This window comes from Aotus nancymaae, unplaced genomic scaffold (genome assembly GCF_030222135.1).
Source record: "Aotus nancymaae isolate 86718 unplaced genomic scaffold, 86718_ANA_hifiasm-v0.15.2.pri h1tg000006l, whole genome shotgun sequence".
In the NCBI taxonomy this organism is placed as follows: domain Eukaryota; kingdom Metazoa; phylum Chordata; class Mammalia; order Primates; family Aotidae; genus Aotus; species Aotus nancymaae.
This window is the reverse complement of record NW_026988417.1, coordinates 2290471-2316933: the sequence shown is the minus strand read 5'-3', so window position 1 is coordinate 2316933 and position 26463 is coordinate 2290471. Positions and strand designations below refer to the sequence as shown.

General features: G+C 40.6%; 2 protein-coding genes and 1 non-coding gene across 3 annotated transcripts in view; all 3 read left to right on the top strand.

Annotated features, from left to right (window-relative positions):
- The first annotated feature begins 2034 nt into the window (after positions 1 to 2034).
- POLN (DNA polymerase nu) overlaps positions 2035 to 26463 on the top strand; it is a 172047-nt gene continuing 147618 nt past the window's right edge. Inside the window, exons 1-2 of the mRNA XM_064365307.1 lie at positions 2035 to 2096; positions 14398 to 14542. Coding sequence (XP_064221377.1) covers positions 14410 to 14542 — 133 coding nt within the window. The 5' untranslated portion in view covers positions 2035 to 2096; positions 14398 to 14409. The remainder of the gene's footprint in view (positions 2097 to 14397; positions 14543 to 26463) is intronic.
- HAUS3 (HAUS augmin like complex subunit 3) lies at positions 2491 to 12790 on the top strand. Its single transcript, XM_012466898.2, has 5 exons — positions 2491 to 2543; positions 2946 to 4000; positions 5003 to 5442; positions 7690 to 7918; positions 11831 to 12790. The coding sequence occupies exons 2-5, from the start codon at positions 3092 to 3094 to the stop codon at positions 12062 to 12064; spliced, it is 1812 nt and encodes a 603-aa protein (XP_012322321.2). The 5' UTR covers positions 2491 to 2543; positions 2946 to 3091; the 3' UTR covers positions 12065 to 12790.
- Positions 19959 to 20065, top strand: LOC135271955 (U6 spliceosomal RNA). The gene has a single exon (XR_010340078.1). It is a non-coding gene; the product is annotated as a U6 spliceosomal RNA (small nuclear RNA).

The window sequence follows — 26463 nt, the reverse complement described above, 5'->3', positions numbered from 1 at the left end:
GAAGTTGATCCTAGAAATAAGTGTAACATACTTGCTTTCGTAAATTCCCAAGGCAGGCTGCAGAAAGCTTCCCACGTCTGTATAAACCCATCGTGCTTGGCATTTGTACTCCGGGGGCTGATACTACTATAATTTTTACTTTATGTTTTATGGCTTTTATGGTCTCATAAACACCTTTCCAACAAATAACTATGGTTGGCAATTCAAAATCAGATGGAGAATTAATTTGTGGCCCGAGAAACCACCCAGGAGTCACTGGGAAAGTGGGTTTCTGCCGTGCACCCCTCCTGCCCTCCAGGGATCTCTTTCTGTAAAGGAACCCCTTGTCTTTCTGGCATCTTTCATGCTGTCTCCTCAGAGTTCCTCCTTGCAGTCTATAAATATCCTCGAGTTCCTCCCGTTTTAAAACAAAACAAAATAAAAAATCCTCCCCTCAGTCCTGCATTCCCACCCCTCAGCTTGTGTCATTTTGCATGTTCTCTCTGTCTCTGTGTCTCTCTGTCTCTGTCACTCTCTGTCTCTCTCTGTCTCTGTCTCTGTCTCTCTCTCTCTGTCTCTCTCTCTCTGTTTCTCTCTCTATCTCTTTCTGTCCTCTCTTTGTCACACTCCTCCCACTCGGACTTCGCCTCATCAGCAACATTTCTGGAAGGCGTTGCCTGCACAGCTCCCACTTCCTCCTGTCCAAACTGGCTCAACTGTGTCCCATGATGCCCACCCCAACCTCCAGCCTGGGCCGCAGGGGTCCTCCCACCAGGCCTCCCTGCTCCAGCGCCCTGGGTCTTCCTGCCTGCAGGTTGGGCACCACTCCGTGAATTCTTTCCCTTGCCATGTTTGTTTTTCAGATCATTTTATGCCTTACTGACTTTTAAAAGAGGAGGATAAAAAAGTAAAACAATGAAGAATGAATAGGAAAAGTGTTTAACCCGATTAGATGACAATATTGGCCTTAGAACATTCTTATTTCTCTCCTTCAAAATACTAAGAAAAACTCTCCAAACGACTTCAACCTAGTCACCCTGGACTAGAACATTGTCTAACAAGCCACCTTTAGGGTCATTTGACGCTGAAGGGAGGGAGTGCTGTTATATTTACCCATGACCAAAGCTCCGGAGAACCTGTGGAAGACTGAGGAGTGGCAAAGGGTTTTTGTTGGGTGAGATCCAAACCAATTCCGTCCAGCAGAGAGGTCCGGTCTCACTGGGCTGCCGGGCATCAGCCAGGTGCACATGAAGTTCAGCAGTCCCCTTCCAGTGGTCTTTCACTGGCCGCCATCCTCTTTGGAAACAGTGCACCATCCTCCCTGAGTTAAATGCATCGTTGTATTTAACTCAGGCCACTCCGCTTATGTGAACTTATTTCTAACATTTGGAAAATAAGATTGTGGAGGAAGCCAGCTTTTACACAGCGGTCAGGTGAGGGATTGGGAATTAAGTGCTTTTGCAAAATAAAGTTCATTGTAAGAGTCTAAGCAAACAACCCCTAACCCTTCAGATGTACCAGGCGCTGCTCGGGCCCCGCTGTGGACATGGAGACTCGTCCCTCTCGGGGCCAGACCGCCGGGCTCCAGCCTGTCTCCCAACCACCAACCTGTGCTGCTCTTCTGTACACCTCAAAAGCGCCTTCAGAGGGTCCGGATGGAGGTACCGGGCAGGCCTGAAGCACAACTGATGGCTGCGTTGAGAGCAGGCCGGCGGCTGCGGCTCCCCAGAGGGCGCCCCACCGTACCCCACCGCCCTCAGCACCCTACTCCTTGCCCAGGCCCCGCCCCTGCCCAGGCCCCGCCCCCTGCCCTGGCTCCTTCCCCGCTCTGCCCGGCCCAGGCCCCGCCTCTCCCTGCCCGCGCCCCCGCCTAGGAGGCTGGAAGCCCGCAGCGGCCGGGGGCGGAGCGCCGCCTGCTCAGCTCCACCCCATAGTCCCGCCTCGCTGACTCCGCCTCTTTTGACACCACGCCTGCGCAGTCAGTCATCCCGCGATGCCCGCCCCGGCCTTTGTACGCGTGCGCGCGTCCAGGCGCTCCCGTCAGGCAGTGCGAGGCGCGCCGGGCTCGGAGGGCGGTGGCGGCGAGCGCTTGTGAGAAGCCAGCGGAGTTTCCTGAGGTGACTGACGCGGGCCTCGGTTCTGGGCACCCGGCTGTGGGCTGGAGGAGTGGCCGTGATCCCCGTCCGCGCCCCCCTGCCTCTTCTTTTCCTGCGCTCCTGGGGTCTTCCTCCAGGTGTTGTTCGGGGAGCGCGGCCCGGTCCGCAGTACTAGGAGCTGGGGCGGGGGTTGCGCGGGGCCGGTCCTCCCCGGCATCTGCAACCCGGTGTCGACACCGATTCGCTGGGCTTGTGCGTTTGTTTCGCTAGCGTGCGGGGCTGTCACGGCGCTGACGGTCTCGCCGCTGGCGCGTCAGTTGTATTCCGGGCCGCGGGTCCCTGGGGCCTGCCGTCGCCTCCGCGGTTCGCGCGGCCCCGGCGTCGGGGCTCCCTCGGCGCTCCCGGTTGCGGCCGCGCTTCCGCGGTGGTGGGCTCTCGGGGCGCAGCCTTGCGCGCGGAGTCGTTGAGGTGAGTACTTAGTTGATTGTTCGGAAGATGTGCTGTACTTACTTCCGTTTTGTTACGTACGGAGGGCCGGGAAAGGCTGCTCAGCCACCTGCTCGCTTGTTTGTTCGTATGCATATGTTGTGAATTTAAAACAAATGTTGCTCTATGAAGTGTAATGCATTTTAAACCGTTTTATCTTTAGAAAAAAGATAAAATGGATCCAGATAGTTTCACTTGTTAATTAATTTTCGTTACTGCTGCGGTTTTCTGAGTACTAGCCTCGTCGTTATTACCACCGTCAAACACTGCAGCTACAACTACCTTTCAGTTATCCCGCCCCCGATACCATGTGGTGTTTGTGTCTTCTTTTTAAAAACACTGTCGTCTTATTTGCGATCTAATACTTGTTTTCTTCCCCCCCAGGAGGAATCATTATAGATTTGGAAAAATAGATGTTCCCTTCCCTGTGGACTTGGTATAAAACGTAACTTTTTTCTATTTGGCTTTATTTTCTAAAAATCAACACCGTAAACCCGTATCAGATACAACAAAACTGGGGTAGTTAAACCATGAGTTGTGGAAATGAGTTTGTGGAAATATTAAAAAAAATTGGTTATCCCAAAGCTGATAATCTTAATGGAGAAGATTTTGACTGGTTGTTTGAGGGTGCTGAAGATGACTCGTTTCTGAAATGGTTTTGTGGGAATGTGAATGAACAGAACGTGTTGTCTGAAAGAGAATTGGAAGCTTTTAGCATTCTTCAGAAATCAGGCAAGCCCATCTTAGAAGGGACGGCATTGGATGAAGCTCTTAAGACGTGTAAAACTTCTGATTTGAAGACACCTAGACTGGATGACAAAGAGCTGGAGAAATTAGAGGATGAGGTTCAAACTCTACTGAAATTAAAGAACCTAAAAATTCAGCGACGTAATAAATGCCAGTTGATGGCCTCGGTAACTAGCCACAAATCTCTGAGGTTAAATGCTAAAGAAGAAGCAGCCATTAGAAAGCTGAAGCAGAGTCAAGGAATTCTAAATGCAATGAACACTAAGATCAGTAATGAACTTCAGGCCCTTACTGATGAAGTTACACAATTGATGACGTTCTTCAGACATTCTAATTTAGGTCAAGGGACAAATCACCTGGTATTTTTATCTCAGTTTTCCTTGGAAAAATACCTAAGTCAGGAAGAGCAAAGCACAGCAGCATTAACTTTGTATACCAAAAAACAGTTCTTTCAGGGTATACATGAAGTAGTTGAAAGTTCAAATGAAGACAATTTTCAGCTTTTAGATATACAGACACCATCTATTTGTGATAATCAGGAAATCCTTGAGGAGAGACGACTAGAGATGGCCAGGCTGCAGCTCGCATACATTTGTGCTCAACATCAGTTAATTCACTTGAAAGCAAGTAATTTGAGCATGAAGGCAAGTATAAAATGGGCAGAGGAGAATCTTCATAGCCTATCCAGCAAGGTAAGCATAAGAAATGAGACTAGATTCATATTGTAATTATTGATAGGGAATAGAGGATATAATATTGCTATTAAAGTACTTTAGAATGGGGGATCTAATAAGAGATTACATTTTATTTTCTCCTTGTTCAGTGCTTATTTGTGAAATGTGTCAATGTTTCATACAAATAGACCCATATGTTAATGCAGGGCAGCAATAGTCATTATAATCCCAACCACATTATCTAGTTTATTTTAAACAAAAGTGTTTTAATTTGCATTCTGAATTTTAAATTTGTGTAATGCAGATACACACTGGACTGAGATTTCCTTTTTAAGATGTGGCTAGAAACTAATTGCTTTATTATGGGTATTCTGCCTCTTTTGCTCCAACCAGAGCATAGTGCTAATAAAGTCAGAGGTTCAAGTTCAGTAGACAAACTGATTCCTTTTTGAGAATATATGGATAAATGTATTACAGATGTCTGTCAGCACTCTTGGAGAGGTTGCTTTCTTGGTAATATAACTACTAGATACTTGAGTAAAAATGTAAGTTTTCTGAATTTGAATATCAGCACCAAGTTAGTTTCTATAGCTTACAAAAACTTTGGAATAATATAGGAAGTCCAATAATTATGTAGAAGTCAGCTAAAATCGACTGGCTGACTAGGACCTATTGAGGTAATTTTAACTTTTAAGAAAAACTTAACATATACTTGGATTCAGTGAGTAGTATGCTATTAATAATAATGATTTTGATTGAGTAAAACAAGCATAAGATCTCTATTTTGATAGCTATTACTATATGTATGGTAGTAATAGCATTAAAAATTAGTAATTCATACCCTTGACTTAGTCTACATTTTTCATTTTTAAACTGTAATTTTGGTTTATAGGAATATTAAATTTGTTTTCATTCATTGAGCTTGTTATCTGGTCACCTAAAGTGGAAAGTGAAAATAATCTTAAGATGATTTCAAATTTAGGCATCCAGTTTCAAATGTTATTGCTTTTCTTTGTGTAGGCTGTGGACAAAGAAAATTTGGATGCTAAAATTTCTAGCTTGACCACTGAGATTAAGAAACTTGAAGAACAGATCACTCAAATAAAAGACAAAAGTTTACCTGCTGTGGTAAGAGAGAATGCCCAGTTATTAAATATGCCAGTGGTAAAGGGAGATTTTGATCTGCAGATTGCCAAACAAGATTATTATACAGCAAGACAAGAGTTAGTTTTAAATCAATTAATAAAGCAAAAGGCATCATTTGAACTTCTACAGTTATCATATGAAATTGAATTAAGAAAGCATTGGGACATATATCATCAACTTGAAAATTTGGTTCAAGAACTTAGTCAAAGTAACTTGATGCTCTACAAGCAATTAGAAATGTTAACAGATCCATCAGTCTCTCAGCAGATAAATCCAAGAAATACCATTGATACTAAGGATTATTCTACTCATAGGTACGTATGCTTCCTTGTTTCTTTAGTAAATATTTCCTTTTGTTTTTGCAAAATACTAGAGAAAGTTTCAGCTAAAATTTTGGAACTTTTAACAGTTCTTTCCATTTCACTTTTGGCCTTTCTATTTTTTTCCCATTTTTATATACCTTTTTTTCATTTGTAGGTTTTTTTTTTTTTTTTGCTCCCTTTTCCATTTATGTTAGATCTAAAAGTAGCTACTTTATAGCTGAAGTGGATGGGTTGGAGGAATGAATGGGTTTCATTCTCCTTTCGGCATCATTATTTATATATCTCATTTTAGATTTGAGGCAGGAAGTTTGAATACAGCTTAGCATAGTAGGTATTGCTGGGCAGGGGACTGACTGCATTTGGAAAGGGTAGCAGTGGAGAGGGGAGAAGACTCATTTCTGTGTTTAGTCAGGAGAATCATTGAGAATGAATGCTAGCTCCCAAGCTTCATCTGGATGTCTGAGCAATTGATGGCACAGGGATGCTGAAAATTGGAGGGCTAAAGTAGTCTTAAGACCTCAAAAATCTGGCTCCTACTCCTTGTTTTTCTCCAGGTAGGGTAAAAGCATCTAATCTTTTTGTTTTCATGTTAATAAAATGAGGGGCTGGATAGGGTTGCCTCATTGCACAATTTCAGGGGTTACCATTGACATCATGATTTATGCGAATGATGCCCTTTGGAATTGTGTAGTTACATCTGTAAGACTGTAATTGGCAGCTTTGGGATTGAACTAGTTTTAGGAAGTCTGTTACAACTTGATAAAATAACTTTTAAAACAATTCTGAGAAAAAGAGCAGACCTTTTTTGTTAAAGATATGTGGAGGGTGCTGTCCCAGATTTTTCCATTTGTCCTGTAGAATAATTTTCTGCAGTTAATGTTTGACATATTAAAATGGGCTTATGGCTCATCAAGATTTTAATTTGCCAACCAAATACAGACAAGTCTGGAGTAGCAAAAGTTTGCTATTATAGCTATTTATGTAGCTCTTTATTGTTTACATTTTACATTGTTTTAATTTTACATCTTTATATTTTACATTGTTGACATTTTCAGTTTTTCTCTTTTAATCCCACCACAATCCTGTAATATAGGTAGGTTAAGATGTGGCATAGTTAAGATGTGGGAATAAGTCTGAAAGATCGATTTGCCCTGGGTTTCACATCCCAGAAAACTCAGACCCAGACCTAGGTCTTCTGTTTCAAATTCATTCCTTGCTGGCTGGCTGGCTTGCTTGTTTTTTCCTTCCTTCCCTCCTTTCTCACCTTGCTTTCCTTTCCTTTCTCTCTTCCTTCCTCTTCTTTTTCTTTCCTTTTAAGACAAGATCTCACTCTCTTGCCCAAGTGGGAGTACAGTGATGTGATCATAGCTCACTGCAGCCTCCAACTCCTGGGCTCAAGTGATCCTCCTGACTCAACTTCCTGAGTAGTTAGGACTACAGGCAGGTGCCACTATGCCTGGCTAATTAAAAAAATTTTTTTTGTACAGATGGGGCTTCATTATGTTGCCCAGTCTGGTCTTGAACTCCTGGGCTCAAGCAGTCCTCCCACAGTGCTGAGATTACAGACATGTGCCATAGCCTGTTTGTACTACATCATAGTTATATTCTGTGAAACAAGTGTTTTCTTTGGAGGTATCTCTGAAGTGCACTTTGAAGTATGTTAGTGGCAGTTAAAGTTAAAAGAATTTTATATGTAAAACTTGGTGGGGAAGCTGGGAATTCAGTAATAGAATGTATAGCTAATGTAGTAGTTGGAATATATATGTACTGAAATAGTACTACAGTTAGAATGGTTTTAGTTGCTTGATTTTAGCAGACACAGACTTTTTTTTTTTTGAGACAGAGTCTCACTCTGTCACCCAGACTGGAGTGCGGTAGTGTGATCTTGGTTTAGTGCAACCACCGCCACCTGAGTTCAAGTGATTCACCTGCCTCAGCCTCCTGAGTAGCTGGGACTACAGGCGCAGGCCACCACGCCTGGCTAATTTTTTGTATTTTAGTAGAGATGGGGTTTCACCATGTTGGCCAGGACGGTCTCAATCTCCTAACCTCATGATCTGTCTACCTCAGCGTCCCAAAGTGCTAGGATTACAGGTGTGAGCCACCCCTCCCGGCCCAATATTTTTATAAGTTGTTACTTAGCTATCCCCACAAATGCCCCAGTACGGTGGATTGTAATTTTGAAAATGATACTGACTTGAAAATTCTGACTTAAAAATTTTAACTTTTACATTTTAGGCTTTACCAACTTTTAGAGGGAGAGAATAAGAAAAAAGAATTGTTTCTAACTCATGGAAACCTTGAGGAAGTGGCTGAGAAATTGAAACAGAATGTTTCTTTAGTACAAGATCAGTTGGCAGTATCTGCTCAAGAACATTCTTTCTTTCTATCCAAACTAAATAATGATGTGGACGTACTTTGTGATGCTTTGTATCAAGGAGGAAATCAGCTTCTGCTTAGTGATCAGGTGGGTATTTGCCATAGTAGTTAAAAATGCTTTTAAAAAAAAATTTGTTGTAAAAGATATTAAAGAAAATGTTAACATTAGGAAATTATTACCCCAATTGCATTGCCTTAATATAAAATATATTTTTATATCTCCTAATTTTTGTTCACATATAAATATATTTTTCAGATAGTTTTTGATGAGTACGCACAGAAATTTAAAAATGTATATAATTGTTCAGACACCAAAGGATACGTAATGTGTATATTAGTGTTAAAAAAAAAACCACCTCTATTGTTTTCACTCATCTTAGCAAACAGAGGATTGCCTTTATATCTTTAAAATCCTCTATGTACAGTTAGTGGTATCTGCCCCTCCTAATATAATTCCCCTCTCTTCTTCAAAGAGTAACTATCATGCTTAATTTTGTTCCTCATTTTCTTGCTTTTATGTATAGTTTTATTACACACACATACACACACATATGTATATTCCTAGACTGTGTATTTAGTTGTCTATGTTTTTTTTTTTTTTTGAGACTGCGTCTCGGTCTGTCACCAGGCTGGAGTGCAGTGGCGTGATCTCAGCTCACTGCAACCTCCGCCTCCCGGTTCAAGTGATTCTTCTGCCTCAGCCTCCTGAGTAGCTGGTACTGCAGGCACGTGCCACCACACTCAGCTAATTTTTGTATTTTTAGTAGAAACAGGGTTTGGCCAGGATGGTCTTGATCTCTTGACCTTGTGATCTGCCTGCCTTGGCCTCTCACAGTGCTGGGATTACAGGTGTGAGCCAGTGTGCTCAGCCTAATTTTGTATGTTTTTGAACTTTATATGCTGTTATTATACTGGTGGTATTATACTGATGGTATGTATATTGATGGTATGTGTCCTTCAATGACTTGCTTGCTTTTTCAGTGGCTTAACATGTTTTTGAGACTTACTCATGTTGATACATGTAAAGCTATAGTTCATTCAGTTTTCTCTTTTGTATAGTTAGTATTCAATTATATGATATTCCACAATGTAATTATCTGTTAGATTGACAGACATTTAGGCTATTTCCAGTTTTTGTTACTATAGGTCATACTGCTATGATAGTCTTGTATGTCTCATAGCTGCACAGTTGCAGTTTCTTCACATCTTCGCCAACACTTGTTATTTCCTGTGGTTTTTAAAATAGCCATCCTGATGGGTGTGAAGTGGTATCTGTGATGGTTTTTTTGGATAGGTCTCCCATTACTGATTTTTGCCTTCTTGATCTATTGAGAATTGTGTAAAAATTTCTGCTCTGATGGTGAATTTGAGAATTTCTCCATGTAGTTTTATATCATTTTTTTCTTTATGTATTTTGTGTCTATTTTTTTTAGTTATATCCAAGTTTAAAATTGCGGTGAATAATTATCCTGGTGGTTTTAAATTGCAGTGAATCAAAGCATTTAGCATTGCATAATGACTATTCCTATGATGCTTTTTGTCTTGATATTCTTTTGTCTCATATTAATATTCTTGTGCCATTTTTCTTTTGCTTAGTAATTGTAAGGCATATAGTTTTCTTTATACTTGTCCAGTAAGTTTTTACTATTAGTTAAGTCCTGATTCATGGACCCAGGATAGGGATCATCATGTACCCAGGGCCCCCTTTACCACCCTGGGAGAAGGATGGAAAACAGAGGAAAGGTTGGGTGGAACCAGTTCGGATCTTCCCAGGAAACATGGCTTTGTCCCAGGCCAAGACTGAGGATATGGGGCAGAGGGACTTGTACACATGCCAGTACCATTTGCACACAGAGACATCACCCTCTTTAGCAGTCATTACCTTCTTGGAGTGGTAGAAGTCCAGGTAGTTGTGCCAGCAGTTCATGTTCTGGTTCTGGTTGGTGAAGTGGCTGTCAAAAGGGACAGTTCTGTAGTTCTTAATTTTGATCTTCATTTCTTCTGCCATGGTGCTAACTTCTAAAGACCCTCAGCAAAGACCATAGTTTTGTTTTTACTTAGCATGATGAAATAAATATTTACTCTCCAAATAGTTTTCTTTTAATGTTAACTGTACTCTATTGATTTAATTACCGTGCCATCATGGTTATTGTTACTGGGCATTTTGATAGTCTTCATTTTTTTCTTTTGTTTGCTCTTGAACATCAGTATCTTTGTGTATCTTTGTGTATGTAGCTTGTTGTTGGATACTTCCATCTGGATAAATTCTTGGAAACAGGATCATTGGGGTTTTTTATGCTAGGGCGATATATACACTTTTTTTGGCCTTTTTACTGCTTTTTAAAGGAGTTTATAATGCTACCAGCACTATTTAAGTGTCTACTAGACACCATTGATCATAAGGTACACCATCATTTTATGAATTGTTAAAACAAAAAACTCTTAAACTGACATAATGTTTTCTTATTAAGAATTTTTGTTTTTCGTACTTACTAGAAAATATCTTTTTAGGTGTAGGTAGACATAGATTTTTATCATACCACTCTTGGACATACGTTAAAAGGAAAAAAATAATTTAAATGGTTAGGGTGGTTCTAAAGCTTCACATTTCAGTGTCCAATTCTAAGTTATTTTTTGACTCAAAGTTGTTTGTAATTTTCCACATTGTATATCAAGAATGTTGGTGAGAAAGTATTTCTTAAAGAGTACCTGGCCAGAAACAATCATAATGAGATTCTTGATTAAGATGCATCTTCATTTCAAATATGTTCAAATATGAAAAACATGTATCCAGTAATCACTAAAATATGGTAATTTCACTCCAATGTTATCACTGGGTATCATTAATGTTTTTCCCTAGCTCAATGTGATATAAAATACCATATCAGTTTTGTGTTTCTGTTATTAATGAAGCTGAACTTCAGTATCTGTAGCAGTACTGTTTTAGCAATTATATGATCTTTAGTATTTAATTGAAGGTAAAGATGAGATCATTGTTTCTCGGTATATTCAAGTTTACCAAGTTTGTCTTAGAGGAGATCACTAAATGTAGATATAATGTCAGAATTACTTGATTTTCAAAAATACCTATTTTAAGAAGTACTGCTCTGTGAATTGACATTTACGATAGGTCTTAAGTAGCCATTCTTGAACTTGTCCATTAGAATGTCAGGGAGCTTATCAAAATGCAGGTTCCTAGCCCTGTACAGAGATTAAGTAATTTAGTCTAGTGTGGGGTACAGGAATCTGTATTCATAACAAATACCTCAGATAATTATGATGCTTGTGGACCATACTGAGCAGCTGTGGAAAATTGAGGGTAGTTAGAGCAGCAGATTTTCAGAAAACCTCTTTGGTGATACTGGCTAAAATTTTAAGTAAAATGCTTGATTAGAAAGCTATGGACACTTGCTAATAATCTGGTTTAAACTCTAGAAACTGAGGAATTTGAATTTATTATAATAAATGTGAAGGGTCTGGCATGGCTAGATTCTTAAGCAGGAAAATTACATGATTAGTCAAGGTGATTTTTATGGAATAGCATGTGTAATTCTATCTGGTAAGAAAATATGAAAATTGGAGATTTGTGTTTAAATAATTCTTTTTTATTGGTCTTACATTCTGTACCTTCTTTCTAGAATAAACAGACAATAGGCTAAAACAACGTTTGATTAATTAAGCAGAATATAAGCTCCATGAGGGAGATTTTGTTCATTCTTATCAGTAATCTCTAAAACAGTACTTGGCATAATAATATTTGTTGAATATATGAATACACAGAACAACTTACATATCAAGTACTCTTTAGGAAGGGTTTGCTTAAAATTGTCAGAAGTCGTTGCAATTAACCTGTTAATGGATTTTAAATTGAGATTTATTGCTAAAATTGTGGGAAGTTATTAAATCGTTTAAAGTCTTTCCATGTAAATTATATTTTAATTTTATAATTGGTGTTAGGAATAAAGTGTTTGAATTTTTTTTTTTTATTTTCCTTTTTTAGGAATTAACAGAGCAGTTTCATCAAATTGAATCTCAAATGAATAAACTAAATCATCTCCTCACTGATATTCTTGCTGATGTGAAGACAAAAAGAAAAACTTTGGCAAATAATAAATTACATCAAATGGAAAGAGAATTATATGTATATTTTTTAAAAGATGAAGATTATCTGAAAGATACTGTGGAGAATTTAGAAACCCAATCAAAAATTAAGGCTGTTAGTCTTGAAGATTGAAAATTACTGAAAACTGAATCTTTATTACTCATGCTCTTTTATTAGGAGGAGACTATATATAATCAACACTACCAAATTTTTTAAATTTGAGGACAATGGAACATTTCATTTGATGAATTAAAGTATTATTAATTTGACTTTTTCTCATGTAGTACATGCAGGGTACCAGCACTTTATGACGAGCATTTGTTTAGTGGTACTTAGTCCTGGTAATTTTTTACTTACAGGGAAAAAGCATTATTACATAATGTAAATATTTTTTAATACAGTTATCTCCTTTCTTTTTAAAAATAGAAATTTTCTGCTGCTAAATTTTTTTTTTTTTGAGATGGAGTCTCACTCTGTCGCCAGGCTGGAGTGCAATGGTGCAATCTTGGCTCACTGCAACTTCTGCCTCCCGAGTTTCAAGCAATTCTCCTGCCTCAGCCTCCCGAGTAGCTGGGATTACAGGCATGCGCCACCACGCCCAGTACTTTTTTTGTATTTTTAGTAGAGATGGGGTTTCACCATGTTTGCCAGGATGGTCTCAGTCTCCTGACCTCGTGATCCACCCATCTCGGCCTCCCAAAGTGCTGGAATTATAGGCGTGAGCCACCGTGCCTGGCTACTGTTAAATATTTTTAAATGTATTGAACTTCTAGTCAGCATTTTAAAATCTGTAGACCTTAGTATGTGAAATAGCCAAGTCCCCTCATATCTGACTGTAAAATAAAGTTGTGCTGCTCAGATTGTATTCCTTCGTAATTCCCTGCTATAGACTTTTAGACTGTTTGTATACCTCTACTTGTACCACAGAATATTGGGACTTTATTGGCCATCATTCATTTTAGAGTCTGAATTCTGGGGACTCAAAAGTTTCTACAAGATAGCTCAGCAGTGCTTTGACTTTAAATGTGACTTACACATCATAAATGACTTTCAAATGAAGTTTGAAATTTTAATTTCAAAATTCTGTAAAAGTGGTTGCTCAAAAGATGTATGGTACTATTTTAATCAGTTTAAGAGCAAAAATGTTTAATTGTATTTAATGGTATTTGGGCAACCAGAAAATATTTTAAGAGTTGGTCTAAAATAATTTGAAGTAGCTCATCTGCTATTATATCAGATGCTTCTTGAGTGCCCAATTTATACGCGGCCTGTGATAAATACCATGTGAGCCTTGTAGGAATACCTTCAAGAATATTCCTTACCTGCTTGTAATACAGAATGCCCATCTAAAAACTACATATTTGGGGTGGTCTTTGGAATTTTTTAGCTATAACCATCAGAAAACAGGCATAATTTGATTAACCCTCGATTTTTGCAACCCATTGAACAAAAATATTTTGCCAATTATTGTGTTCATGTTATTTAAAATTTTGTATTTATTATGTAAACCTTAACTTTGTAGCAGTTAATTTTGTTTAAGATTTTGCTATCAGCTCCCTATCACTTGAGCTACATTTTTTTGTTGTTGTATATATTTTTTTCTATTCTCTCTTGGGATAGAGAATTTACTTAAAATTTTTCTTTTCTCCAATAATATAGAAAATATGTCACCTGGTTTATGGTAGCAAATTCTGTTTAAATTAGTGTCAGTTATTTAGATGGGTGGCCAGATGCTTGATTTATTTAATTAACTAATTTTTTGAGACAGAATCTCTGTCACCCAGGCTGGAATTCAGTGGAATGATCTTGGCTCAATTGATTCTCCTGCCTCAGCCTCCTGAGTAGATAGGATTATAGGCGTACACCACCACACCTGGCTAGTTTTTGTATTTTCAGTAGAGATGGGGTTTCACCCTGTTGGTCAGGCTGGTCTCAAACTCCTGACCTCAAGTGATCTACCCACCTTGGCCTTCCAGAGTGCTGACATGATAGGCGTAAGCCGCCATGCCCTGCCCAATTTAAATGCTTTGATTTATACTGTCCCCATCCAAAACTTCACTTGCTGAGCCCAGGGGTCCAGCAGGGCTGATCAAGGCAGGGATGGTAGCTGTGTGTCTGCCATAATTACCCAAGTCAGTTATAATCGTGTTACTAGATTTATTGGAAGATTTAATACCATTTTTCAAATCTCAGGAAGTATTTGAGTAAATTGCTTGCTTCTAAATTGGTTACCTAGAAAATAAGTTATTTACCTATTTACTATGATACCTGGATTGAGTCTCTATTTTGCTTTTTTCTTAACATCCTATCTCTATTGTTGGATGATTGATGCCTATTTTCTATGGTTATAAATATAGACATTTTGAAGTCAGTATATAAATTTTTCAAAATAACCATTGTATTTCCTGTTTTAAAGTCTTACAATCAATATATGGGTATTTACCTTATGTTAATCTTACATTTAGGATTTTGTGAAAATGGAAAATTATGAGGCATTGGTAGGCTTTGATCTCTGTAAGACACCGCTCTCCAGTGTTGCTCAGAAGATTATGTCTGCTATGCATTCAGGTGATTTAGTGGATTCTAAGACTTGGGGAAAGAGTACGGAGAGTAAGTAATTTTTATGAACCTTTCTCTCTCTTGATACTTTGAATGTTAATTATGCTAAAGGCTAAGAATTGAAAATGGAATGCTTGTAGAGAGATGAAGCCCAGCTCCCACCCCTTTTATGCTCATTTAGTGTAGACTGAGCTTCTGCTCACTGACTTTCATGTTCCCTTAACCTTTATTGCTTTAAAAATGTAGCACTTTCTTCCTTGTTCCAGGTGTTTCTGTCAAACATTCCCTTAGAATCTGGATTAGGTCTTTTACTATCTTCAAAAGAGATGCTTTAATCTTGGTTCTTAGGTCATGGAACCCATACATAGTATTTGCTGTTGTGTGTGGTGAGCAAGAGATGTTTTTGACAATATGTGTATTATACTGCCATAGAAATGTACACTCTTAGGTGGCAAGGATTATTGGATCAGTATATATGTGTTTATGATGTGGTATAATAGTAAAAGCAGTGATATGCTCACAGATGTCACTGAAATGTTTGTGACATCAGGGTTTTTGGTGTTTTATTTTGTTTTTTGGGTTTTTTTTGCTAACTAGCAAAGTAGTCTTTATTTTAAATTTGTAAGTCTGGATCAATAATTTGTCGTTGGTTTCTCTTTCTACAAAATAAGGCATAAGTGAGTGAGGTATAATTGAGTAATGAAATTGAAATGAAATAATTGAGAATGTTGCCAAATATTAGCACAAAAGCTCTTATAAACACAGCTTCTTAATTAAGAAACAGTGGCACTTAACGTTTTGATCTATTCAGGCATCTGTTGCTTATATACCTTACTGCAGTAGAAGTCACTAATAAACTGGTAAGAATTTTTGAGTGTGAATTACATGCCTAGCAATTGATAGTGTAAAACACTCTCATAATCACATTTATTATTCCATATATTTTTTGAGTAATAGAGTGGGTATATACTTGACAGAGGTGTAAATATACTCCCCTTCAAAAACTGGTAAGAATAATGAAACGCCTCTGGCAGCTATAATATGAGGCTCTGATGAAAAATTTATGATAGTTCATCTCCTGTCAACTCTTGTCGTTGTTCTGAAATACCCTGTTAATGCCTGTGACAATCACTTGAGTCCAGGAGTTCAAGTCCAGCCTAGGCAACATAGCAAAATCCTATCTCTAGAAATAAAATACCCCATTAAGATGTTAAAATCCTGGTTTTTGTTAAGGTTATTGAGAAGATAATTGAAAAAGATATACCACTTTTCTCTCAATTCTTTGATTGGGAAAAATAGTGAAATTTTCGTAAGGATTTTGTATTTTCTATTGCTGTGTAACATTATTACTACAAGTTTACTGGCTTAAAACAACACAATTATTGTTGTACAGTTTCTGTGCGTCAGGAGCCTGTACCTGACTCCACCAGGTCCTCTGCAAGGGTGCACTCCAGGTGTCAGCCAGGGCTGGTGTCTCTCCCGAGGCTGCAGTGGGGAAGCATTCTCTTCTAAGCTCACATGGTTGTTAACAGAATTCAATTTCTTGTAGACTTTCAGACCGAGGGTCTCAGTTTCTCACTGGTGTCTGGAAGGCATCCCCAGTTTCTGTCATGTGATCCTCTCTGTGGGCAACCTACAGTATGGCAAGGCAGCTCACTTTTTCTTTTGCTTTTTCTTTTTTTTTTTGAGATGGAGTCACGCTCTGTTGCCTAGACTGGAGTGCAGTAGCATGATCTTGGCTCACTGCAACGTCCACCTCCCAGGTTCAAGCGATTCTCCTGCCTCAGCCTCCCGAGTAGCTCGGATTACAGGTGCACGCCACCATGCCCAGCTAATTTTTGTATTTTTAGTAGAGATGGGGTTTCACCATATTGGTCAGGCTGGTCTCGAACTCCTGACCTCGTGATCCACCTGCCTCGGCCTCCCAAAGTGCTGAGATTACAGGTGTGAGCCACCACTCCTGGCCTGCAGCTCACTTTTTCTAAGCCAGCAAAAGTCTCCCTAGCAAGACTGACATTACAGTTTTATGTAATGTGATCACATACATGCTGCTACCTTTGCTGTGTTCTGTTGGTTAGAAGCTAATCAGTAGTCCCATTCACACTCAAAGGGACGGGGTTACAGGAGGACCTGATACCAAGAGGCAGGGGTCATAGGGCTACCATGGTGTCTTTCCACCACAGATTCTCACCAGTTTCATTCCTTTATCATATGAATCCAAATTAAAGTTGGATTGTTGGTGGATTATTGATGAGCAATGCTGGACCTAAAGTTTTAATTGACTCCTGGATTCTTGTAAAATACTGAGCTGTTATTATGTCAAATTCTTACTTCTAAGAAAAATATTATAAATTAGCCTTTCATTTTCATGAGCCTATTTCATACCAAATAAATATCGAAATTAAAATCAGAAATTAATGGAAATAAACTACAAATATTTGCTTTTAAAAACACTAAGTCACACCAAACTGTATTTAAACCTGTGATACTAGTCATTTTGGGGTCTAATTTTCTTATCTGCTAGACTGACTGAGGTGACTCAAGATACACATTCAGTAAAGATTGGATTGTTTTATCTTCTTGAAACAGGTGTAGATATTTAAAAACGCTTTGCCATGAAAAACACTTAAAATGCAAAACTTAAATTAATGTCAGAGAACATCCATGTAACTACCACTAACATTGCCAACACCTCAAAATTTACTTCTCATTTAAAATCTCTCCCTGCTCAAATGTAACCATTATCCTGCCTTTTATAGCAACTACTTCGTAATCATGGGCATTTTATATTGTTCCAGATACCTTTTTGGCAGTGATTACTCATTGCTTACCTCATTGAATCCGTCCTTCTTTTCTGAGGCACACAGTTACACTACATGGCTCAGTCTTGTTTCAGTCAGGTTTGACCAAGTGGCCAAGTGCCTGTCAGTGTGTTGTGAACTCAAACGGGTGCCATTTCCAGATGAGTCTCCAAGATAGCTTGCCTGCTTCTCTGGCCTCTTTGCTTCCCACCAGTTGGAGCCGAAATGATTCTCTCCAACCCTGCAAATAAGAGTGTCCTAGAGATTGTGGAATAACATGCTAGAAGGATGCTGGGCCCCTGAGTGACTTCAAAAATAGCTGTACCACCTGTTGATACCATTGACCTCAGAACATGAGAGAGAAATAAACTTTTTATTTTCTTTTTCTTTTTTTGGAGACAGGGTCTTGCTCTGTTGCCCAGACTGGAATTCATAGATCATTGCAGTCTAAACCTCCCAGGTTAAAGCAATCCTCTCACCTCAGCCTCCTGAGCAGCTGGGACTTCAGGCAGTTGCCACCGTGTCTGGCTGATTTTTATTTGTTTTGTGGAGACAAGGTCTTGCTATGTTGCCCAGGCTGATATCCAACTCCTGGGCTTACACGATTCTCCTGCCTCTCAAAGTACTGGTATTACAGGCATGAGCCACAGTACCTGGCCTACTATTTTTTAGTGTTACAAATTTTTTCCTCAACATTTTTGGGGAGTCTCTTTGTAATACATTGGGAATTGTTTTTGTTTTTGTTTTTAAACAAAAACTAAAGTCGGTAATTCCACACAATTTTCTTTTCTTTCTTTTTTCTTTTTTTCTTTTCTTTTTTTTTTTTTTTTTGAGACAGAGTGATGGAGTCTTGCTCTTTCACCCAACCTGGAGTGCAGTGGTGCTATCTCAGCTCACTGCAACCTCCCCATCCTGGGTTCAAGGGATTCTCTTGCCTCAGCCTCCTGAGTACTCCTGAGAAGCCTGGATTACAGATGCCTGCCACCATGCCTGGCTAATTTTTGTATTTTTGGTAGAGACAGGGTTTCACCATATTGGTTAGGCTGGTCTCAAACTCCTGACCTCAAGTGATCCACCTGCCTCGGCCTCCCAAAGACATTTTTTTAAATATATACTTATATGGATGTATACATACAACATTTTAATATAAAATTGTGAGAAGGTTCAAGTTCTTTTTTGCATGTTGAACCCTCTCCCTTATTGTTAACCTATGTTAACAACTTAGTATGTGCCTTTTATATTTTTGTTAATTTTTTTCTGTAATTATACTTTCTGTGACTGGACAGTCATGTGCTGCATAGTGAATGATGTTTTGGTCAATGACAGACTGAAATATTGTTGGTGGTCCCATAAGATTGTAACGGATCTGAAAAATTCCTGTCTCCTAGTGATAATCGTAGCTGTCTTGTTATTATAGCACAATACTTTACATTTTCCCCCAAGACAGAGTTTCACTCTTGTCACCCAGGCTGGAGTGCAGTGGCCCGATCTCAGCTCACTGCAACCTCCTGCTCCTAGGTTCAAGGGATTCTCCTGCCTCAGCCTTCCGAGTAGCTGAGATTATAGGCGCCCACTACCATGCCCGGCTCATTTTTGTATTTTTAGTAGAAACAGGGTTTCACCATGTTGGCTAGGCTGGTCTTGAACTCCTGACCTCAGGTGATTCACCTGCCTCAGCCTCCCAAAGTCTGAGATTACAAGCATGAGCCACCATGCCCAGGCACATTACGTTTTTATTGTAATGTTGGCATAAACCTGTTGCACTGCTAGGTGTATAAAAGTATAGCACTCTGTATATAGTGTATAGCTATGTCATACAGTCAACTTGCACAAACCTCGATGGCATAGCCTACTACACTGTACTATGTACTGTGTATAACTGTATATACATAGTATGTGCCAGGTGTGTAAAAGTACAGTACTATGTGTATACAATTATGTGTAATATATAGTACTTGGTAACAAATGACTCTGTTACTGGTTTATATATTTACAATACTATATATGCTTTTTGTCATTATTTTAGGGTGTACTCCTACTTATGAAAAAAATAGTTAATTGTAAAACAGCCCCAGGCAGGTCCTCCAGGAGGTATCCAGAAGAAGGTCCTGTTATCGTAGGAAGTGACAGCTCCACATGTGTTACTGTCTCTGAAGACCTTCCGGAGGGACGAGATACGGAAGTGAAAGACAGTAATACTGATGCTCCTTACCCTGGGTAGGCCTAGGCTAATGTGTGTGTTTGTCTTAGTTTTAAACAAGAAAGTTTAAAAAGTTTTTTTAAAAGTTAAATATCTTAATAATAGAGAAAAGGTTATGGAATCAAGATAAAAAGAAAAAATATTCTTGTTCAGCTATACAGTGTGTTTTTATCTTAAGCTAAATGTTATAAAAGAGTTCAAAAGTTTAAAAAATTTAAGTGTATAAAGTAAAAAATGTTAAAGTACACTGAGGTTAGTTTATTACTGAGGAAAGAAAATCTTTAAAAATAAATGTAGTGTGTCCTAAGTGTATAGTGTTTATGAAGTCTACATAGTATACAATAATGCACTAGGGCTTCACATTCACTCTCCACTCACTCACTCACCCAGAGCAACTTCCACTCCTGCAAGCTCCGTTTATGGTAAAGTGCCCTATATAAGTACTGTTTTAAAAATCTTTTATACTGTGCTTGCTTCGGCAGCACATATACTAAAATTGGAACGATACAGAGAAGATTAGTATGGCCCCTGTGCAAGGATGACACGCAAGTTCGTGAAGCGTACCATATTTAAAAAAAAAATCTTTTATACTGTATTTTTACCTATATTTAGATACACAAATACTTACCATTGTGTTACAGTTGCCTACAGTGTTCAGTACAGTAGCATGCTGTACAGGTTTGTAGCCTAGGAGCTATAGGCTAGACCATGCAGCCTAGGAGTATAGTAGGCTATGCCATCTAGGTTCATGTAAGTTCACTATTTGACAGCAGTCCCCCACCTTTTTGGCATCAGGGATTGGTTTCATGGAAGACAATTTTTCCATGGGATTGGGGTCGGGGGGATGGTTTTGGGATGAAACTGTTCCACCTCAGATCATCAGGCATTAGATTCTCATAAGGAGCTTGCAACCTAGATTCCTTGTAGGGTTCCTGCTCCTTTGATAATCTAATGCTGCTGCTGATCTGACAGAGGGCAGAGCTCAGGTACTAATGCTTACTCACGTCCTGCTGCTCACGTCCTGCTATGTTGCCTGGTTCCTAATAGACTACAGACAGGTACTAGTCCTCAGCTCAGCGGTCTGTGAGGTTTGCATAACAATGAAATCGCCTAATGATGCATTTTTCAGAACATACCCCACATGACTGTAATTATAGCTTGTATGTATCTGTGCCAACCTGACCCCCTTCGTCAGGTGGCATTGGCTGAGGCATTTTTTGCAACATATCACATTTCAGCTTCCCCAGGTTCAGTTCTTCTGATCTCCAAGGCCATTCCTCAGTAAACTGCTGACAAATCTCGGTCTCAGGGAACCTGATCTGCTGCAGTTGCTGGCAGGAGTGGTCTGAGAAAGTAAACGTGTGAGTTTGGAGTTTGGTTTCCCTCAGGTAAGCTGGCACTGATGACCTTGTCACAAGTTGTGGGTGGAATACAAATCTGGCTCAAGGTGGGTTTGACTTACCAATGGGAGCGACTGCACCAGCTGGGACAATACTGCACATCTGAGAAGTACAAGGCAGTTGAAGACAATGGAACTAAATGGCCGTGGCTGGGAATAATAGATCCTTTGGAAAAATACCAAAAAAAAAAAAAAAAAAGGCTGGGGGCAATAAGCAATTAAGGCTAAACTTGAAAGCCAGAGGGCTTCCTGGGCAGCCTGTAAAGAGACAGCCTGTAGCCCTAGACCCAAGACTTAGTCCTGATTAGTCCTGATTGCTCCAGATAAACTTGAATTTTCAGCCGTGGTGGTGTGCTATTGGTTTGGTTTGTTTTTAAAGACGCCTAGGCTGGAGTGCAGCGGCTCAGTTTAAGCTCTGCCTCTGGGGCTCAGGTGATTCTCCAGAGTAGCTGGGACTACAGGCACACGCCACCACACCACGCTAGTGTTTTGTTTTGTTTTGTTTTCAATTTTTAGTAGAGATGGAGTTTCGCCATGTTGCCCAGTCTGGTCTCGAATCCCTGGGCTCAAGAAGCTTGTCTTGGCCCACCAAAGTGTTGGGACTACAGGCATGAGCCACCCCTGCCTGGCCAAGATTAAGGTCTTGATCTGAGAAAAGAGGGACCAGACCCTGAGATACAGGATGGGAACCTTTGGATTGATATATTTAAAACTTGATTGAGACACCACAGGGAGAAAAAAGAAAAAGACCTTCAGGATCAGATCAGCTTGGTCAACATGGCGAAAACCTGTGAATGTAAAATATCAGACAGATCTCAGTCCATTTAGAAAGTTGATTTTGCCCAGGTTAAGGACACATCTATGACACAGCCTTAGGATGCCCTGAGACATGTGCCCAAGGTGGTTGGGGGTAGTTGGCTTTTTTACATTTTAGGAAGACATGAGATATCAGTATGTGTAAAATGTAACTGATTTGGTCTGGTAAGGCAGGACAACTCGAAGTGGGGACTTCCAGATCAGAAGTAGATAAAGAGGGGCCAGGCAGGATGACTCACAACTGTAATCCCAGCATTTTGGGAGGCCAAACCGAGTGGATCCCCTGAGGTCAGGAGTTCAAGACCAGCCTGGCCAACATGGGGAAACCCTGTCTCTACTAAAAATCAAAAATTAACCAGGCATGGTGGCAGGTGCCTGTAATCCCAGCTACTCAGGAGGCTGAGGCAGGAGAATTGCTTGAACTGGGAAGCAGAGGTTGCAGTGAGCCAAGATCGTATCACTGCACTCCAGCCTGGAGGATACAATGAGACTCTGTTTCTTTTCTTTTTTCTTTCTTTTTTTTTTTTTTTTACTACTTTTGAAGAGACTGTTTCAAAAGAAACTCTTTCAAAAACAAAAGGTAGATAAGAGACAAAAGGTTGCATTCTTTTGAGTTCTTGATTAGCCTTCCACTGAATACACAATCTAGTGAATCTATGTTTATAGAAACAATAGGGGAGAGAAAGTCAGATACACATCTGTCTCAGGTGAACCTCGGAGGGATAGAATTTGACTTTGAATAGAATGGGAGGCAGGTTTGCCCTATTTTCCCTTTACCTTAGTGACTTGGAGTTCCCAAGATTTATTTTCGTTTCACAGCCATCTCTACAAATAAATTAGTGGGGCATGATGGACTGGGTGGCTGTAATCCTAGCTATTTGGATGCCTGAGGAAGGGTGATTGTCATTTGAGTTTGTGAGGTGGAGGTTGCAAGGAGCTGAGATTATGCCACTGCACTCCAGCCTGGGTAACAGAGTGAGACCCTGTTTCAAAAAAGAATAATACATTTTATTTAAAAAATAAATCTTGAGTATCGGATACCTCTGAGACCTGCAGAAATGGCCCCACTATGAGCGCTTCCCCCAAGCTTTGCTTGAAAACAATGCAGAGCTTCTGTCTTGAAAAATAAGACATGCTCCCTCATTATTTTGTAATACTTTAGGAAAAGATTTTAGGGTGGGGAGGGAGGAACCGAAAAACCAAACAAACTTCATAATTCCCCAAATCTTTTTGTATAGTTATGCACACACATACATATGTCATCTTATATGAAATTGTGAAAAGATTCATAAATGTATTGTTCAGGCTTTTTCTTTTTTGCTGTCACCTCCTCTCCTGGTCATTAAGTCACGAAATAGCCGAAAAGTATTGGGCCTGTTCCAGAAGTGTATGAGATAGTCCAGTCAGGGGACAGAAACCACAGAGTAATTTGAACAGGGAATGTTTAAGGCATTAATAACTAGCAGGATTAGCTACCAAGGAATAAAGCGATAGCAGACACAGGGAGCAGCTTCCTCCCCTAGGGCTGAAGTGGGGTGCTGAAGGAAGGGACAAATTTAGCAGAATTACTCCCCTCAAGACTGAGATTCAGACTGTCAGGGGGTGTGGATGTAGCCCACTGGGTGGCCAAGAAGTTGGCTGAAGTGCCACATCAGTCTGGCAAGTGGGAACCCACCTATGGGGTATCACTGAACTCACTGAGAAGTTGGCAGGGGTGCCCATGAAACTCGGTAGGAAGCTGCCCTCAGGGATTGACTGAAACTTGCTGAAGAGCTGGCTAGAATGTCTGTGGAAGTAGCTGGGGAGTGGCCAGAGGGGCTGCTCCTGGGTGTCTAGTACACTAGCTAAGAACTGCGGGAGCTAGAAGAAAGGGAAGCACAGCAACCAGAGGCCCCTTCTCTGGCAGCATCCCTCTAGCACCCTCTGCTGACAGAGCTAAACATTGTGCCAGGTGGCAAAGGAGGTGTATTTTCAGTAGTGCATGCTGTGCGACGAGGGGTGAATTTGTAGCTGAGAGGCAGTATGTTGATAACTGGCACAGGGACGAAAGAGATTCTACTCCAAAGGAACTATAGGATCTAACAGGCCATATACAATCAGGCCTGGGAGAGTACCTATGGGTGGGCTGGGTCTGAGGGTGCTGGATCAAGGCAGGTGGAACTAAGGTTGGATAAGGGAGAGTTTATTAATGTGGGATCACTTCAGAGACACTAGATTTGACCATCCAATGAAGATTCCAAGAGATGGTGCCAACATACCACCAGGATGGCTCTTAGTTCCTTGTAGGAGAGGGTTCACACTAAGTGAAGTAGAAATGTTAGAACTGCCAGGGCAGATGGTAAAAGAAGGCATAGAAAGCCAGGAGAGGTGACCATGCTAGAATGGCCATATTGTGGAGGGCTGGGAAACTCAGCAGGTAACAATGTTCTGCAGAAGGGCACTCTGGGTGCTGTATTTACCAAAGCAATCATGAGAGTGCTGATGAGGGAGTGGGCAGCATCAGCTTCACTGACAGTCTCAGTGGTGTCCTCTATGGACCAGGGCTGATGATAGGAGATGCCTCCTGATAACAGGGAGGGAGATAGGATCCTGACGTAGAGGCCAGGTGGTGGTGCCTGTCAGAAGCAGGGTAGGCACAGTTCTCATAAAGTGACTTCAGACCTGGAACTGACTGACTGAAGGAGAGCCCAGGTCCCCAGGAAGAAGGACTATGCAACACCATGGCAAATGTATATGGCAGTTTTTCCTCCTGTCTTTCCCCCAGGGTAACCTGTGGCCATTTACTCTGGGAACTTATACATGGGGGGAGGGGAAATACTGAAACATTCATATGACATTGATACCTGGAGACCTAAAGTATCATCATGGTTCCTCTGTTGGAGGCATGAGGACTCAAGCAATAAATGGAACCTTGACCCAGATTACACCATAATGGGAGGGCTCACTCCAAAGCCATTTTCCAGGTCACCAAATGTTATTTGGAATGAACAGACTATTAGAAGAACCCTCAGATACTGGTTCCTTGGCCTGAGGATAAGAGCTCCCATAGTGAGTAAGCTAAAGTGGATAACGCTGAAACTGCCTTCCCAGCAAAGATAGTGAATTAGAATAGCAATATAGCAACCTAGGAGAAATGGCAGAAGTTCGTGCCATCTTTAAACACTTACAGGATTCAGGGCACAGAGTGGTCCCTGTCATATATTCACTTAGGTGCTTACAGAAGTCAGATCCTACAGAATAACAATTGACACCACAAATAGTTATGACCAAGTTACAGCCCTAATGACAGCTACTGGGCTGGATATGGCATATGCAATTAACAAGGCCTCAGGTATATGAAATGCAGTTATCGATTTGGTGAACATATTCTTTGCCATCCCTGCAGAAATATTCACTCTGAATGGACAATATAAATTTGCATCTTTCCCCAGGGCTATGTCATCCAGCCACCCACTGTTTTGATGACATCATGCCAATCAGCATAAGCAAGAAATGGCAAGTTTGTTAGATGTCTTGCTGTCCAACACATGGGAGATAAACTCACAGATATTCTGGGGCCCACCACAACCATGAAGGTTTTGGAAGTTCGGTGGTCTGTGGGTACGTAGGATGTCTGCTTGCAAGTAAAGGACAAATTAGTGCCTTTTTTTTTTTTTTCAAGAGACTATTTCACTATGTTGTCCAGGCTAGCCTCAAGCTCTTGGGGGCAAAGTGATCTGCTTCAGTCTCCTGAGTAGCTGGAGCTACAAGTGCACACCTGGCTAAATTACTGCATTTTTAAGAATGAAGCATTAAGAATGAAGACGCCAACTGGCCAAGTCATCCTGCAACGTGGTTAATTAACCATTAAGAATGAAGCATGACACCTGATAGGGATCTCTGGGTTTGGGGAGTGGAGGCAGCATATTCCACATTTGGGAATACTGACTGCACAGGAAAGCATCCTGGAAGAGGCCTAGGCTATGCAGCAAGTGGCCCAGCTACTTAGACTTCCAGCCCAACAGACCTTGTGATGTTAGAGGCATCTGTAGTGGGAAAAGATGCAATGTGAAGCTCAAGGCAAACTCCTAGAACTCTGGACCATGGCAGTGCCATCTGCAGAAAAGAATTATAAATAAACAAAACTGTCATGCTACTGGCCCCTGTAGAGATGGAGCTTGAGGCCATGGTGACATCAAGTGACCATGAGCCAGAACTGCCAGCATGAGCTGGTTCTGTCAGACCCACCAAGAGGTGAGTGTGCAGGTGTTCATTGCAAGTTGGAAGTGGCTCATTTAGTATTACCTACAAGCAGGCACAAACAACCAAGCTTCTTGTGTGGCCCACACCCCATGACATCATCGGTGCTGGCACTGGTACTTCTAAAGGGGCAGCCTGAAGACTAGCTGATGGAGGCAGGAAAGTTCAAGCTTGGTTCATGGTGAGTGGGCTCTGAACAGCCTGATTTAAGCAGCCCTGGAAGACAGTGCTCAGGGGAAACTCAATAGGTAGAACTTTGAGTGGTACCCTTGACTACCTACTTCATGTGGAAGGAGTAGTGGCCCCAATGTTAACACATTTGGAACTCTTGGGCAGTGATTAGTGGCTTGACAGGTTGCTCAGGTACCTGGAATAAGAAAGATGGGAAGATGAGGGACTTCCTGGAGTAAGGCATGTGGAGGGATCTGTGGGAACAGGAAGTACCTCCCACCCAAGAACATTCACCATGAGGACACGCCAAACCACATTAATAGGATGACTTGGCCAATTGACATCT

Excerpts from the sequence above, each read along its gene's own strand:
- HAUS3 (XM_012466898.2), top strand. The coding sequence starts at position 3,092 with ATGAGTTGTGGAAATGAGTTTGTGGAAATATTAAAAAAAATTGGTTAT. Across the intron at positions 5,443-7,689 it reads AAGGATTATTCTACTCATAG|GCTTTACCAACTTTTAGAGG; the intron begins GTACGTATGCTT and ends TTTACATTTTAG. Across the intron at positions 7,919-11,830 it reads AGCTTCTGCTTAGTGATCAG|GAATTAACAGAGCAGTTTCA; the intron begins GTGGGTATTTGC and ends TTCCTTTTTTAG.